Here is a 15,999-nt window from a genome sequence, read left to right on the forward strand (position 1 = left end):
ACATCTTTGGGAGAAGAGACTTTTTCCGCATTCTCTGATGTGCTGTTGACCCTTAGACCGATCCGTGCTGATGATGAGTAGCTTTAATGACGGAGGACATGGAGCGAGCTGAGCTGCCTCTCAGTTAGTCAGCCTGCTGCTGCTGCTGCTGCTGGAAACGAAACTTTGAGGGCAAACAGCGACCGACTTCACGTAAGACTACAACACTGAACATTGCACTCTCGGTTTGAACTGACTCGGTTTCAGAGAAATCTCTCCTTTGTTGCTGCGGATAACCATCCCCGGTATGTTCATGTAGTCTTATAACACAGCTACACACCGATCCATGAGTCTCTCCATGAGAATCTGGGTGAAATGATCAGTCTTTGTTCCTTTGGGCGTCGTTCTTCTGACAAACAGGGAATCATTCAACAAACAGCGGCCCGTAGAGTTAGTACGGGAGACCGGGGTCAGCTGTTACCTGTTACATATCTGTCAGGTTTGTGTATGTTTTGGTAACTGGAATTTCCGTTCGGAAAAGAATAGTAAAAAAAAAAGGAGTGGTTATTTGATTTTCATTTCAAAATTCCAAAAATCAAATTCAAGGCATATTCCTTTATCTGTGTCAAGGACAAAAAATTTAAAACCTGTTTATTTTCTTTTTTCAAGTTTCTCTTTTTATAAAAACAGCAAGGGTAAAAAAGTTAGAAAACAGAAACAAAAAAAGTCTGTTTTTCCTCATGTGTGACCGGAAGTTTCCTTTTCAAAGTAAGTGATACAAAAACAAAGAAAGATACAAAGTACCCAAACAGCGCACAAACATCACCACAGTGTCGCAGGGAGAGCATCTGATCTTTGCCGGCAAGCGCAAACTCATACAACGTAACTTACAAACGGCTGAGGTCATCGTGGCGTGGAGGTGCAATGACAGACGAGGGAGAGAATCTTCCGTGTGTGTATCAACACAGTTGGACTGTCAGAAATAAAAATAGTGGAGACATATCGTCTATCCAACAGCACCAATTCTGAGCTTTGACTTTCTAACTTGGGCTTTGTGTTTTTTCTGGCTGGTCTCTACCCGTGCATAGTGAATGTTCACCTCCTGCCTCTCCAGAGAGCTCAGGAGATGAACCTCCCACTTCATCCTACAGCAGCTCAGTTAAAGGACCACTGCCACTGATTAACCTCCAGACTGTTTCCAGGTCATTAACAATCAGTGTCAGCCCATAGCACTGACCAGCTGCTTCGTGTGCACAGAGATGGTCTGAGTGTCATGGCGGTGGAGGGCGCCGCCACATTGGACACAGCTCTCACCTCCTGTGCAGCAGCCTGTGACCCATACATCTGATTTCTCCACCTCCATGGATCAAACTTCATTTTTCCTGTATGACCCCTCTGCTCTCTAAACTCTCCATGGTGACAGCAGGTAGCACGCGCTAAATCCTCATTCAAAGAGGGCGCTTTGCTCCTGTTATCAATGAGCATGCAGCCTGAACAGATCACCTGTAACACGCCCACTAATAACAAAGTAAAGGAGATGAACCTGTTTCATTTATCTGAAGTAGTTTATAATGTTCTTCAGGACATCTGTCACATTCAACCTCTGACAAAAAAAATATACTACGTCAAAAAATTACCTTCTGACGTCTTCACAACTCACTTAAGAGTAACACAGCATATAAACTTGACAAAATAGTTATTTGATTCATATCCTGATAAATATCCATATCCACTGATGTGAAAAAAATTACTGTGATAAGATTTGTTTCTCATATTCCCAGCCCTACTGAAACAGTGTTTTTTAAATAGTGTTCACCTTGGAAGAACATATCTGTTGAGTTTCAAACACAAGAACAAGTTTTAAAACATTTTGAAATTTTAAAAAAAAATTTAAAACCTGTGTTTACAGTGACTCCTCCTTCGTGTGGAGGCCAACCAGAGAAAACTGGTTCAAAAAATATCCACATTCATGAGGCATATCCCTTTTTATATTTATTTGATTAAATGTTTTAATTTATCAAATTTATTTATTCTATGTTTGTTTTCCTCTATAAAGGACAGATATTGCTGTATCTCGGTTAGGGTTTGCCCTCGAGGTCACAGTGTGTTCATATAGAAACCTGTCTTTTCCACAGTATGCTCACCTGTCCATCTCCACTTTGAGAAAAAGCCATGGATGACGAGAGGACTGATGGAGGGGCAGAGGCTGAAGTTGAAGACGAGTTTGCATGTGCCGGGGTTTTGAGGGGATCTCTGACCTCCCTGCATGCCACCGTGGAGCGCATATTCAGCGTGAAGTTTGGGATTGGGGGGGCTGATTCATCACAGGGCAACAATGGGCAGATTTGGCTGAAACTTCAAGGGCGGAGGAAAAATGTGACAGCTGCAAAAGTAAGACAAGAGCAATTTTGTTTTTTGTTTTTGTTTTCATTGTGTGTGAGAAGATTAGAAGGGACTCAGTTTTCCGGACAAGTCAGGCGAAAACATTGTTTTTCTTCTTGTGTATTTGGTAAAAATTTAACCTGGCACAGGACCAGTCAGGTTGTTAGAGGTAGTCTTCTCTTAACTTTGAGGTCCAAGCTCCTGGAAAATGATTCATGAAGTAGTTTTTAATCAGACGTTGGTGCAGACACAACAAACAATCTCCTAGAGAAAGTAGAAATCTTAAAATAAGCTGAAATATCAAAAACAATCAAACGACAGACAGCTGGACGATCATTAACAACACGCTGCCCTGTTTGTTTCCATCCTGCAGTTATTTGTGAAAGGAGTGGTGAACCAGGAGGAGCAGCAGGAGGTGTCCTACCCTGGGGTCCTTCACTGTGTCTTCTGTGGAGCCAGAGGGCTGTTCATGGACTGCCTGATCAGAAGCACCTCAGCACACATCGTGGTGAGTGTCTGAGTTAGGGCGACATTTATTCCATAGACCAATTTACGTTTTACGTCATCAATATTATGCACCCACATTTTGGTAACAGGGGCGGGGTTTAGCTCCAGTCATTCAGACAAGTTCTCGTTCTTTAAACATTAAATCAAAGCTGTAAGCAGCATAAAATGTCTGGTTGTTCTGTGGGCAGCTGTCAGAAATGATACTACACCATGGAGTCAACTTCTATCCAGTTCTGAGCGTTACAGAGCTACAGGTGTTTTGGAGCAAAGAGTGACCGTGCTAACTGGAGACTCTCAGAGGAACGTGTCAGTGATTGTTAGCTGAGAGTCACCAGTTATTTTTTAAATTTTATTCTACCATTAGTTAACCAGGTTAGTCCCACTAAGATCAGAAGATCTCTTTTTTAAGGGAGACCAGAACAAGAAGCCTCACACAGCTACAGCAAACAGTCACACAGACTCAGTACAGGACTAATAAATCAGGGAGTCATCGATTAAAACTGTGACATTCAGTCAATCTGTATTCCAGGGTCATCACCGCAGATTTAAAAGCATTCAGAGACAAGAAGCTTTGCAGCTTAAATTCAGTCTTCAGCTTATTCCACGCAAAAGGAGCAGAGAAACAAAGGCCTTTTTCTCAACTCAACTCACAGTCTTGCAACAAACTGCATAAAGCTCAGAGATCCCAGGTTGTGTGATCCATCTTTCAAGATTTATAATAAGGAAAGATAGCCGGGAATTTTGCCAAGAATAACTGTGTAAATGAACATGTATTAATGTTCAAGACGACATGAACGACATGATGTTAAAGAAGTCCATCTGACTTTAGAGTATCCAGAGTTTGTGATGAATCTCAGAGCTCCACCATACACACTGTCCAACATCTGCAGTCTCTGAGAGGCATTCATATACAATACATTGCCGTAATCAAGAAGAGGTAAAAACAAGGGCTCGACCAGTCTCTTTTAACATTAAAAGAGAAACAGACTTGTTTCTGTTGCAGAAACTGGGCAAAACCTTGGGCTATTTAGCAGTATGCTGAATATGCTCTTTAAAAGACAAGTTTTTGTTAAGTTAAAAATCCAGATACTGAAAAGAAGACACAAGCTTCATTCCTTGATTCGTCGATGATGGCAGTTTTCTTGGACAGTGTTCTCTCACTTTAAAAAAGCAAGTGCAGGCGTAGGCTCACAGCAATAAATGACAGTATCATCAGTATAGAAGTGAAAAATAGCATTTGAAACATTCTGACCCAGTTTATGCAGAAAGTAAATAGGAGCGGTCCCAGGACTGAACCTTGAGGTACACCTTTGTGTACTGTTAGTACCTCAGATGTGACACCCTCTGACTGAACAGCCTGGGCTCCCAGTGACATTGTTTGCAAACCATCTGGTAGCATGTTCCAAGGACCCAGAAACTTTGAGGTGGTCTAGAATGACACTGTGATCCACAGTATCAAAAACCTTAGAAAGATCAATAAACAGAGCAAGGCAGCACTGTTTGTTATCCCAGGCCTCTAAGACAACGTTCACTACCTTCATAGCAGCAGTGGTGCTGTGTTTTTTCTTTAAACCTGATTGAAAAGGAGATAAAATGAAATTAGAAACCAGGAAGTCTTTTACCAGGTCACTGACCAGTGTCTAAAGCAATTTAAACAATACAGAGAGTCTGGATATTGGTCTGTAGATATCTTAAACTGAAGAGAGTCACCTTCTTTCAAAAGTGGATTAAAAAGGCTGTTTTCCAAATACTGAGGATGTTCTCCCCATTTAAAGTCAGATTAAACATATGTCGCAGTAGTTTAGTGATAAAATCTGAAGCAAGTTTTAAAAACAAAGGTTCCAATTTGTCTGGACCAGCTGGTTTGCTGGGGCCAGGCTTTTCAAAGCCGTAAAAGGAGCAAAGTTAAAAGTTAACAGGGTTACACTTTACTCTGAAACACCAGCGACTTCTGCGGCTGTGTTAATAAATGTGTATTTTCTTTATCCTACCTCAGGTAACCACAGATAAATACTTTTAGCTTATGGGTTGAGTTCCCAGGACAGAAGATTCATTTGTGATCAGACAGAACTGTTTGGGAAGTGAGGGTCACACAGAAAATACATCTTCTGTGACTGATCTGGGACCAAACTCAGATCATCTTAGAGCTTCTCTTACAGTGAAGATCAGTGCTGATCTGGCACACAAATCTTTGTTCACACTTTAGTCACTGTCCACCCCCCAGCTGCTCAGATAAACGATTCGTCATACTTCTGGTTATTTCGGTGTGATAACGAGAGTGAACAATAACTAAATACGTTTTCTTTAAGGAATTACATTATTACTCAACATCACAACCATGTCGTCTGCTGAGAAATGAGTCAGCCTCCCTTATGAAGCAACAACAGCTTTTTATACAACACAGTTTTGTCATCATAGGGAAATTTTAGCCTATTATTCCGATGATTAAAGTAATTCTGTGTCCGCCTTTGTTAAACCTTACGTTCATGTGGACAAATGTTACAGCCTCTCTAACCCAAAGAAACCTCTGCTCATTAGTGGAGACAGAAATGTGAAAATGAGGATGCAAACGTTAAAACCAGGAGCTTCATTCAAAGGTAGAGTCTGCAAGAGTTTTTGTTACTTGTTAGTAAACACAACATTCAAACTGGGCTCCTCCTCCTTGGATCAGTGCCAGCAGCAGCTCACACCCGACCACAGTCCGACCGTGACTACATGAACACACTCACTAGCCCAGCAACCACCTGTGGCATTGCTAGCTATGTAGGAGGGACGCGAAAGCCATGCACCTGACTTGGCATGTTAGCACAAGCTAGCAGAAAGCTAACACATGCTGCTCTTCCTCTCGTGCTGCTCTCCAAGTTCCTAAAAGTGGAGCCAAGCTTCACCCTCGTTTAGGAAAAAGCTCTATCAGTGTAGTGTTTGGTTTCACTTTGGTTGTGTCGTTCCTCCTCCATCTTATGCCCACTACCTAGCCGCTCTGATTAGCTTCTTCCACTCGCTGTCATCAACATGCAAAGTCTCTTGCAAACTGGTCGCTCTGTGATTGGCTGATGTAATCACATTTACTTTCCACCCAGAAACACCCTGACACAACCAAAACATCAACATCCAGGCAGAGGAGGGGTTGAGGCAGATACAGACACTGACACACATGTAAAGAGGCCCAGAGGAGACAATTGAGCAGGATTATTCCTGTAAAAGTTAACTTTTATTTTTTTAGGAAAACCCTGCAGACCCTACCTTTAAGAAAATGAAAACCCAAATCTAAAATCAGGAAAGAGGAAGCAAAGGAAAACCAGAGACCATGGCCATGTTATTGAAAAATAATGAAACGACACTGGAGCCAAAAACTAAATCTAAGAACTTCAAAACCTGGAATACACATAGTCTCAGTCCAAAATCAATTTATCTGTTTTAAAAACTCTTCACTGAAGATTTGAAACATCCACTGCCTATGATCATCTTCGGAGGAATTTAACATCCTTCTCTTTTCCTCACCACAAACCAGGTCGGCTCCTCGGGGTTCCTGCTCATATCAGGGCTTGCTGAACCAGTGGTGCGGGCTTATTCCCTCATCATGGACCTGGTGGAAAGGTACGAGGGCACACAGTCCAGACGCGCTGAGAATGGGGACCGAGTTGTTGGCGAGTCATTAGATTCACGACGAGCCTTTAAAACTCTTGTAGAAGACTGGGAGGACAGGCACATCCTTGATCTTCTGGTCCTACCTGGGTCTGTGAAGGAAATCTTGCTGGATTTGGTAAAAGACTCTGGGCTTGGATCTGGCCCCAGTCTGGACGTGAGAGAGGGAAGTACAAGACCACAAGGGGATTTGGATGGAAGATGGGACGGCACTTCTGATCAGTGGGTTGAAGGACTATCTGAAGGTCTGCAGAAAGACTCTAAGGTCAGGGACCCCTTATTCCAGTCTGGAGGCACTCCAGGGGAAAGACTGACACGCTCTCCTCAAGAAGTTGGAGAGGAGGAGCAGCCGGAACAAGCGGCAGCGGGAGGAACCACGGAGAAAGAAGGCCACGAGGAAGAAGTGGAGCGCCAGTTGAATATGGGAAATAAAGAGTTTTGGCTTCTCTTAAAGTTCTTCACAGCCATGGGGTACACTGAGGATGTAGTCAAAAGGGTACTTGCACGGACAGGTCCTAAAGAGGCCTCACAGATACTGGACTTGGTCCAGCAAGAGCAGGATTGTAGTGACAAGGAGAAGATGATTGAGCACAGCAAAGACAAGCCAAAGCAAGACAATGGCGGCTCAGATGACACAGAGAGGAATCGACCATGTGAGACAGAGCACAGAGAAGATGAAGAAGCTCCAGGAGGAGACAAGCTGACGGGCACTCATGTAATGGAAGAAGTTGTTCACAGTGAGGAGAATGCAGCCATGGGGAGCATGCCACACTTTGACGGGAAGGGTACAGCCAGGGATAATGAGGAGGAAGACTTTGTGTTAGGGGTGCTGAAGAAAGCAGCAGCCAGTTGTGGGTACATGGAGCAGAACGTAGCTGAGGTCTACAACAGGTTACCTGAGGGATCCACCCACCAGCTGCTCCTGGAGCTGCAAAAGGACGGGAGCAAAGAGCTGGGCGCCTTTAAGGAAGAACCAAGAGAGATGGATGATGTGGAGCTGGAGAAAAAAGGGCTAAGAGTTGGACTATCAGAGGTCGAAGGACATGATGAGCTTTTCAGACCTGCAGAACAGGGAGAATCAGTTGGGAGAGGGTGGGCCGAAGTTGAGGTCCCAAATCTGACTGTCAAAGAGCGAAATTTGCTTGCTTGGCTTGATGAGCCTAAACAGCATCCCTCAAGTCAGTACACCTCACAGCCAAAGCAGCAGCACCCTCCAAAGTCCCAAACTGCACACCAAATCCTCCCTGATGTCAAAGGGCCTCCTATGTCTACTTATACCTCATCCCTAGATCCACCACTAACCAATATTCAAACCAGTAATCAATATGGCCAAACCAGCTATGGACCCAAGCCTTCTCCATCAAAGTTAAACCATCCCAACCATAACAGTGTCTTAAACCCAATGCCCCCAAAAAGAGGCCTTCATGCACACCAACTGCCCTCCTCCAGAGCCGACTCACCCCCAGCCAGAGCCAGAGACAGACGGGGCTTCACGGCCCCACCTTCAGTGGCAGTAACAGGGCCGCAGCGTTTCCTGGAAGGCCTTCAGACCGGCTTCCAACTTCAGCTCACAGACAAGCCTGGAGTCCCAAACCTGAGGACCATCATCATCGATGGGAGCAATGTGGCCATGAGGTAGGAAGGGGGGTTCACACGTTCAGGTTTTCATCATGAGTTTAGGAAAGCTGGTTCTCTATAAATATATATCTTTACACACATTGTTTCTGATCATAGTCACGGGTTGGGTCATTTCTTCTCTTGTCGGGGAATTGCTTTGGCCGTGCAACACTTTTGGGATCGAGGCCATCGTGACATCACGGCCTTCCTGCCACAGTGGAGACAGAAGAGTGACCCGAAGATCAAAGGTAACACTTCCTGCTACTAATGAGGTATCCTAAGCTCTTAAATGCCCACATGTCTTAGGCCCTGTTTACACAGTCACCCAAAACAACACAGCGTAAAAAACCTGTGTTTACATGGAAACCCTGAGGGACTGAAAAAGCTGTAGTAAGCATGCCAGGCCTGTAGTTGGCACTATAACTGTCTTGTCCAGAGCTTGCATAAACTGGCATAAAACTAAGATGGATCACCTGATCCTGGATTTCCAAATCTGGATCATTTTGATCCAGATTAAATTCTTTGAACAACTGGTCCCCTGTTCCTAAGTTGAAATAAACTAATAAAGGTTGAAAACCTATATGGCATTTCATGATATAGTCTTTTTGTATATTTTGTGCCAAAATGGGGGGGGGGGGGGGGGGGGGGGGGGGGGGGTTAAAATAAAATTCTGCTGAGGGCCACTATTTGACCAGGGGTGGCGCTGGTTGTATGTGCATGCGCAAAGCGGAGCACATGACTTCAGCATTTCAACTGAAATCTGGCTTGCAGTTTACACAGCAACAGTGGCTGTATCATTCAGAAAAAATCCACTCTGGAAGCCGTTTTCAAAAGTTTCTATTTTAGGTCAGCTAAGACGAGAGGCCTAAACGCCACAGTACCTTTGTGTTTTACCCTGAATCAGTTTAAAGAGCCTTCTTAGTGTGTAAACGGACCCTAAAGTTACAGATATTATTTCATCATTACACTCGGAAGTTAGGTTTGGATTGGTGTTGTTTGTTCCTTTCAGAGCAGCACTATCTGACGGAGATGCAGAATCTGGGCCTGGTCGCCTTCACGCCCTCCAGAGAGGTCCAGGGGAAGAGGATCAGCTCGTATGACGACAGGTACACAGACTGCCATGGTAGTGGTGTTAGAGAAAGACTTTGTTTGAGCTTTGTGTTGTTATACCAGGTGATATACTGTAAAAGTAAGAGCTAGTAACATATTCCTGAGGTCAACATCCATCCCTCAGACACATCTTAGAGGGTACTGATGTAGTTTAGCTCTGAGTCGACTAAGGGCGTGTTCAGACCTGGACTGTTGGTCCACTTTAAATGGACCAGGGTTCGTTTTCCACGCTGGTGCGGACTTTCCACGCAGGTGTGAATGGACATAAACGAACCCTGGTGCAGACCAAACTACCGGACCAAGACCCACTTTTTGAGGTGGTCTCGGTCTGCTTCTGAACAAACTGGTGCAGTTCGTGTTTCTCCGGTGCAGGTCTGAATACAAACCAAGGTCCATCCGAACTAACTACAGGATACATGCGCCTTTTGGGCCTATAAAGCCACCGTAACCTAACCGTCTTTGGTTCATACCTGATCCTCCATCTTCTGTTTAGCCACGCTGTTGCTAGCATGTTGTGGGTCAGGACACACAGTGTTGTTAAGCCTTCTTTGAAGGAGCTGCTCTTGAAACTGAAAATGATTTAGCAGCTCTAATAAGAGCACAAACACACACGTTTACCTCCATTTCCAGGTCTGTATTCTGTGTGCCGCCTTTGTCAGTGCTGTCCAATGAGAGCACTGATCGTCACACACGTGGATGTGTTTACAGAATATAGTCCACTTGCAAAAAGTACAATCTGAATACGAACCGCACCAAACGAAAAAAATAGAGTCCACTTTTGGTCCGAACCAAACAAGTGGACCAAAGGACTTTTCTGGTCGGAATACAGCCCAAGACTCTTCACCGCTCATTCTTTGCCTTATTATTCTGCTCTCTTAATTTTGACATTTGTGTTGATCTTTAGTGCTATAGCTATTTTCCATCACAGCAGCAGAGGGAAGTAGAGAAACAATGAGGCAGCTTAACTACAGTATGCAGAAAGGGACAAAATAGTACAGATGGCTGAGTGAGAGTGAGAGTGAGTTTTGTTTTTCAGCTCCCTAACCTGCTAAGAATATTTACGTTTTTTTCAAAGTTTCTTTCAAATGTTTGTTTACTGTTGTTCCGACAGGTTTATGCTGCAGCTCGCTCAGAAAACGAATGGAGTGATAGTAACAAATGACAACCTGAGAGACCTTTCAGATGAGACCGCCGTGTGGAGGGACATCATCAAAAAGAGGTACCAAGAGATGACACGTGCTCCTGGTGTCTTGTTTGACTTTAGATCAGCTGATGTGCTCATCGCAGTCGGATCTCACGTTTCGTCCTCAGACTCCTGCAGTACACGTTTGTTGGGGATCACTTCATGGTGCCGGATGATCCTTTGGGCAGAGGAGGACCTCACCTGGATGACTTCCTACGCTCAGAGCACAGGTATCATAGTTACCAGGGGTCTGCAACCTTTTTTACCTCAGCTCACAGTGATGAAAGTCATTCTGGAGCCACAAAATCTACTTTATCTGTAAAGCAAAAACTATACGGTGTATACAATTCTGTTCATAGTTAAAATCTAAGGAAAGACTTATTTAAATGAGAGGTTTTTTGAATTTATGAAGTTGCACATGTAATGTCTTGGATTGTGATTTTTAATAGATTTTCAAAAATTAAAAATGGAAAGAAATTGAAGAACTTGCAAAAATTTCAAAGAATTCTGAAATGCAAAAAATGCAAAAAGTTTAAACTATTTGAAAATGTCAATTTGAAAAAAATTGCAAAAAAAAAAAGAAATTTCAAAACTTTTTTTGAAATTTCAGAAATTTGCAAAGTTTGCAAAGTTTGCCAAATTTCAAACATTTTTTTTTAATTTTCCCAAATGTAAAAAAAGAATTATTTTTTAAAATTTGGAAAAATTCAAACAACTTAGAAATAAAAAAAAAAACAAAAATTTAAAAACATTTTTAAGGATACTTAAATTTGATAACACATGGTGGTAATATATCTCAACTTGTCATTTTTTGTTGTTAGCTAATGTCTCGCCACATGTCAAGTATTTATATCAAGCTGATGGCAGTTAAATGGATAGGAGGAAATGTAGGAGGTGAAGTAGAGAAGTGGCAGGTATTATTGCAAGTAGGGATGGTACCGAATTGGGTAATTTTATAGTAGCAACCGAATTCTGTTAAAAGTACTGAGTATTGATTCACAATAAATCAAAAGGTACCATGTTTAGGTACCTAAATGCATCCTTGTGACTGTGAGGGAGTGGAAGAGTGGGTGATTTTCCATGCTGGATATGAACACACCATTATAAGATTATATACTGAAGAACAAATATGTTCAATTGAAAAACATCGACATTTTATTATTAAACAAATTAATATTTTTTACCACATAAACACAAAAAAGTACCAAAAATTGGTACAGTTAAGTACTGATAACGATTGCCAGGTACCTGGCATCGGTACCGTATCGTTTCGTTTCAATGTGAAAGGTACCCATCCCCAATTGCAAGATGCGACACATATTTAGATAAACAAAATGTTAACGCATGATTTTAGCATCAATAGTGTCAGTAGTGTCATTGTCTTTAATCATCAATGCCCTTTGTAAGAAAAATGTAAAAAAATATTTCAATAATATTTTTTAAAGCTACAAAGAGTCCCTGCAAAGGAGTGAAAGACCTGCAGGTTACAGACCCTTGATAGTTACAGTGCACCGTCTCATAAGAGCTCAAAGATGCTGCAGTCCACTTTTAAAACAGTATTTCAGTGATCTCTGAGTGACCTTTGTCTCTGCCCAGGACTCCTGACCCAGGAAACCACTCTTTTGCCGGAGTGTCTACCACAGTCCCGTCTTCAAAACCTCCACGCCCCCACACAGAGGTCTTGAACTACCGTGACCGGACCCCGGGGGTCGCTGTTGATGTGACGCGTGGAGGTTATCGAGGAAGAGGGAGAGGAAGGGGACAGCTTGTAGCCCCAGACCCTGAACTGGTTTTCAGAGCAGACAGGAGTCCAGGAGAAACAGCCAGCCTTAGAGAACAGCTCAGTCAGGTTTTCCCGGGTCAGGACAACATGGTGACGCTGGTACTGCAGAGCCACCCTAAAGAGATGGATATCAATGTGCTCTCTGATGTCATCCTACAGCTGCAGAAGGACTAGATATCTTCCTTAAGGTTTATTGAAGTGAATTCCGCTTTTCTTGTGCCATTTTTTTCTAATTTTAAAGTACAAACATGATCATGTTGCCCAGTAAAGCAACAAAATCCACGCACTTCTACTTAATCTTTAAAGAAAAATTGTCTTAAAGTCTATTTTCTTAATTTTCCAGTTGTGGAAATGGTGTTCCTCTCTCCATGAGATATCTCTCAGAGCAACTTTAAATGTTAACCTGTTCATATCTGTTTTTGTGTACAAAATGAGTTTATTCACTGTGTTAAATCTGTGTTTAATCTGTTAAATCTGTGTTTAATCTGTTAAATCTGTGTTTAATCTGTGTGAAATCTGTGTACATATTGATAGAGACCAAGCAACCTGGACTTCTTGACTGTTAGCCAGCTAAAAGGAATGTTAGCTTGATATTTGGTGAAGGCTAGCATTAGCCAGTGAACTTTAAAATATTTTTCTTTTTGTTTTTTTGTGGTTCCTGTAGTGGACCATTTTTAATTTCACGCTATTTTTCAAGCTAACAACTTGTCAGATAACATACAGTTTGGACTCCCCAACAGCTAGCCTAGCACCAAAGCTAACCTCAAACGCTAATGTTAGCTTGCTTACAGTAACGTTGGCTCTTGAATGTCATTGCTTGCTTGAGTGACTGAGCTGGTTGAAGCTAAGCTGCTAGCTTTAGCGTTTACATAAGTGTAGCTTCACAGAAGCTAACTTGTCTCGCTGAAAGACATTTTTAAAGAATGAAGAAGCCTGGAGTGAAATCTTAATGACACCTGCTGAACATCCTGCTCAGGGTTGTTTTACTGGTTGAAGGTTTGAGCTTCATTGCTTCATTAACCTGCATGGTTAGGCTCACAGTGCTCCAACATGCCACTTTTTTTTCTCTTTTCCTTTTGGGTCATGCTCAGATCAGAATCTAAGCAGTGAAAGAAAAAAAAAAAGGATGTACATTTTTGATACATCACAGAAGAATTTGACATAAACTGCTTTTCTGTTTCCAGAATATATGGCACCCTGTTCAGCCACATATATCACATGCTTGTGTTTTACAGTTTTTGTAGATATCAGGATCTTAAAATAAATGCTGTTTTCCACTGAATGAGAGAGTTTGGGGCATGTTTAATCACTATCATAATAATTCACACACCTCTTTGCACTCAGTTTTGTATCACAGTTTTTCTCCATTGGTTTGACTCATTTCTTGAAACAGAAATTACATTCTAAAAGTAACACGGACAAACCTCCAAACAACTTGGCAATTAGAAAATCATGGACTGTTCATTAAAGTGTTTTCTTCCCCCTTTGTCTCTGAATGTCCCCCTGCTTGACTCAGGATATTCATGTGTTTTGAATATTAAGAACAAATCAGGCCTGAAGAAGCTGAAACTGCAGTGATACACTGATATCATTTGAGCTTTGTCATTAGCACCTGCCAGTGTTGCTTTGATAAGAAGGTGGATATATTTTCCCCCTTTTATTCAGAAATGATCTCACTGAAGGCATTAAAGTCAAACTGCAGGTCTATTTTTCACCCTTTGACTCAAGCAAACATTGTTAACATCCACCAGAGGTCGCTCCTTACCACTGTTTATCTTTCATGAAAATGATGCTGCAAACTCAGGGGAACAAACCAGTTACAGTTTTTCTGCATTGGTTTGGCTCATTTCTTGAAACAGAAATTACATTCTAAAAGTAACACGGACAAACCTCCAAACAACTTGGCAATTAGAAAATCATGGACTGTTCATTAAAGTGTTTTCTTCCCCCTTTGTCTCTGAATGTCCCCCTGCTTGACTCAGGATATTCATGTGTTTTGAATATTAAGAACAAATCAGGCCTGAAGAAGCTGAAACTGCAGTGATACACTGATATCATTTGAGCTTTGTCATTAGCACCTGCCAGTGTTGCTTTGATAAGAAGGTGGATATATTTTCCCCCTTTTATTCAGAAATGATCTCACTGAAGGCATTAAAGTCAAACTGCAGGTCTATTTTTCACCCTTTGACTCAAGCAAACATTGTTAACATCCACCAGAGGTCGCTCCTTACCACTGTTTATCTTTCATGAAAATGATGCTGCAAACTCAGGGGAACAAACCAGTTACAGTTTTTCTGCATTGGTTTGGCTCATTTCTTGAAACAGAAATTACATTCTCTAAACTCTAAGGTCATTTGGCAAAACAGTCTTACAGTTCAGCACAACGCCATAGCTCACCTGCAAAAGCGCATATCTCTCTCAAAACTCTTCACACCAAAAATGCAAATATCCTTGTCAGTTGCTTTGGCTCATTTTTTTTTAACAGACCTAACATTCTTATTGGTGCTTCTGCTCAAAATAACCTGGATTGATCAGCATAACAACATGGATCACCTGCAATAAGCTCATATCTCTCTCAAAACAGTTCAGTTATGTGTCAAAACCAAATTTATGTCTCATACAAAAAGTTAGTGCCCCCAAAATGCATCGTCCTTTTGGCTTTGTGTGAGCACTGCAAGTCAACACCAGTGCTTACAGAATACAATTTTATACAAAGCTGGATAAAAAAAGGGGGAAAAAAGATTTTATGGTAAGAGCAGCCTCCAAGGTCTGACATCAGACACTGTGCTCATACTGCCAAAGAAATTGTAACCTTCATCATTCACACACATAAGTAACTTCCCTTCATCAGAGTAAAAAGAAAATGTTTAAAGCCCAGAATACTGTGATATAAAAATCTAAGCCTAAATCTAGGCTAACTGTGTTTACTGTAGGCTACCTGTACTATGTCCTTTGAAAAACTAAACAAAAGCATTTGCAAATTGATGGAATTAATGAGAAATTAAATTATGTTGTGAACAATTGCCAAGTAGTTTGGAGGTTTGTCCGTGTTATTTTTAGAATGTTATTTCTGTTTCAAGAAATGAGCCAAACCAATGGAGAAATACTGTAAATCAAGGGTCTGCAACCTGCAGCTCAGGAGCCTATTGCTGCTCTATGACTCCTTTGCAGTGGCTCCCTGTAGTTTAAATAAAATTATTGAAATATGGAATTTTTATTTTTCTTACTTATTTTTCTAACCCTTTGTGTATCTGTGGCTAACCTCAGGTTTAACAGCCCTGGTAAGAAATCTAAACTAAACTAAACTAAACTAAAAAAAAAAAAAAAAAAAAAGAAAAAAAAAAAAGAAAATAAAGAAAATCGGAAAGAAACTGCAGATTTTAATTCTGTGTGGATTGATTCATTTAACAGCCAACATGCCGTCTTAGTATATACTGTAGAACATGCTTGCCATGTAGCAAGACATTCTTTCAAAAAGTTAAGATTTTTGCAATTATTTTATTTTTTCATTTTTGCTAAACTGTTTGAATTTGAAGATTTTCAAGATTTTTTTTCAGATTTTTTAAAAATTTTAAATTTCAATTAATTTTTGATTTTTTTTTATTTCTAAGTTTTTGACATTTTTGCTAATTTTCAAACTTCATTCATTTTTTACAATTCTGCAATACTTCAAATCTAAAAAAAAAAAAAAAAAACAATATTTAATGTATTTTTTTATTTCTTGTAATTTTTAAAGATTTTATTATTTTGAAAGTTATGCAATTTTGAAATTTAACAAAAATCAAGAATTCTG

General features: G+C 41.2%; 1 protein-coding gene across 2 annotated transcripts; it reads left to right on the forward strand.

The window, feature by feature from the left end:
* Positions 1–70: 70 nt before the first annotated feature.
* On the forward strand, positions 71–13,418 carry khnyn (KH and NYN domain containing). 2 transcript variants are annotated; one of them, XM_074662196.1, is made up of 9 exons: positions 71–192; positions 2,115–2,370; positions 2,735–2,869; positions 6,380–8,148; positions 8,248–8,378; positions 9,140–9,236; positions 10,352–10,459; positions 10,552–10,653; positions 12,020–13,418. In XM_074662196.1, the coding sequence occupies exons 2-9, from the start codon at positions 2,152–2,154 to the stop codon at positions 12,378–12,380; spliced, it is 2,922 nt and encodes a 973-aa protein (XP_074518297.1). In that variant the 5' UTR covers positions 71–192; positions 2,115–2,151; the 3' UTR covers positions 12,381–13,418. The 2 variants fall into 2 exon arrangements, with proteins under 2 accessions (XP_074518297.1, XP_074518298.1); XM_074662197.1 differs by lacking the exon at positions 71–192 and adding an exon at positions 198–284.
* Positions 13,419–15,999: the final 2,581 nt, after the last annotated feature.

This window comes from Halichoeres trimaculatus, unplaced genomic scaffold (genome assembly GCF_033239565.1).
Source record: "Halichoeres trimaculatus isolate MK-OKI-2021-1 unplaced genomic scaffold, fHalTri1.1 fHalTri1_scaffold_22, whole genome shotgun sequence".
NCBI classification, from domain to species: domain Eukaryota; kingdom Metazoa; phylum Chordata; class Actinopteri; order Labriformes; family Labridae; genus Halichoeres; species Halichoeres trimaculatus.

Excerpts from the sequence above, each read along its gene's own strand:
- khnyn (XM_074662196.1), top strand. The coding sequence starts at position 2,152 with ATGGATGACGAGAGGACTGATGGAGGGGCAGAGGCTGAAGTTGAAGAC. Across the intron at positions 2,870-6,379 it reads GCACCTCAGCACACATCGTG|GTCGGCTCCTCGGGGTTCCT; the intron begins GTGAGTGTCTGA and ends ACCACAAACCAG. Across the intron at positions 8,379-9,139 it reads GAGTGACCCGAAGATCAAAG|AGCAGCACTATCTGACGGAG; the intron begins GTAACACTTCCT and ends TGTTCCTTTCAG.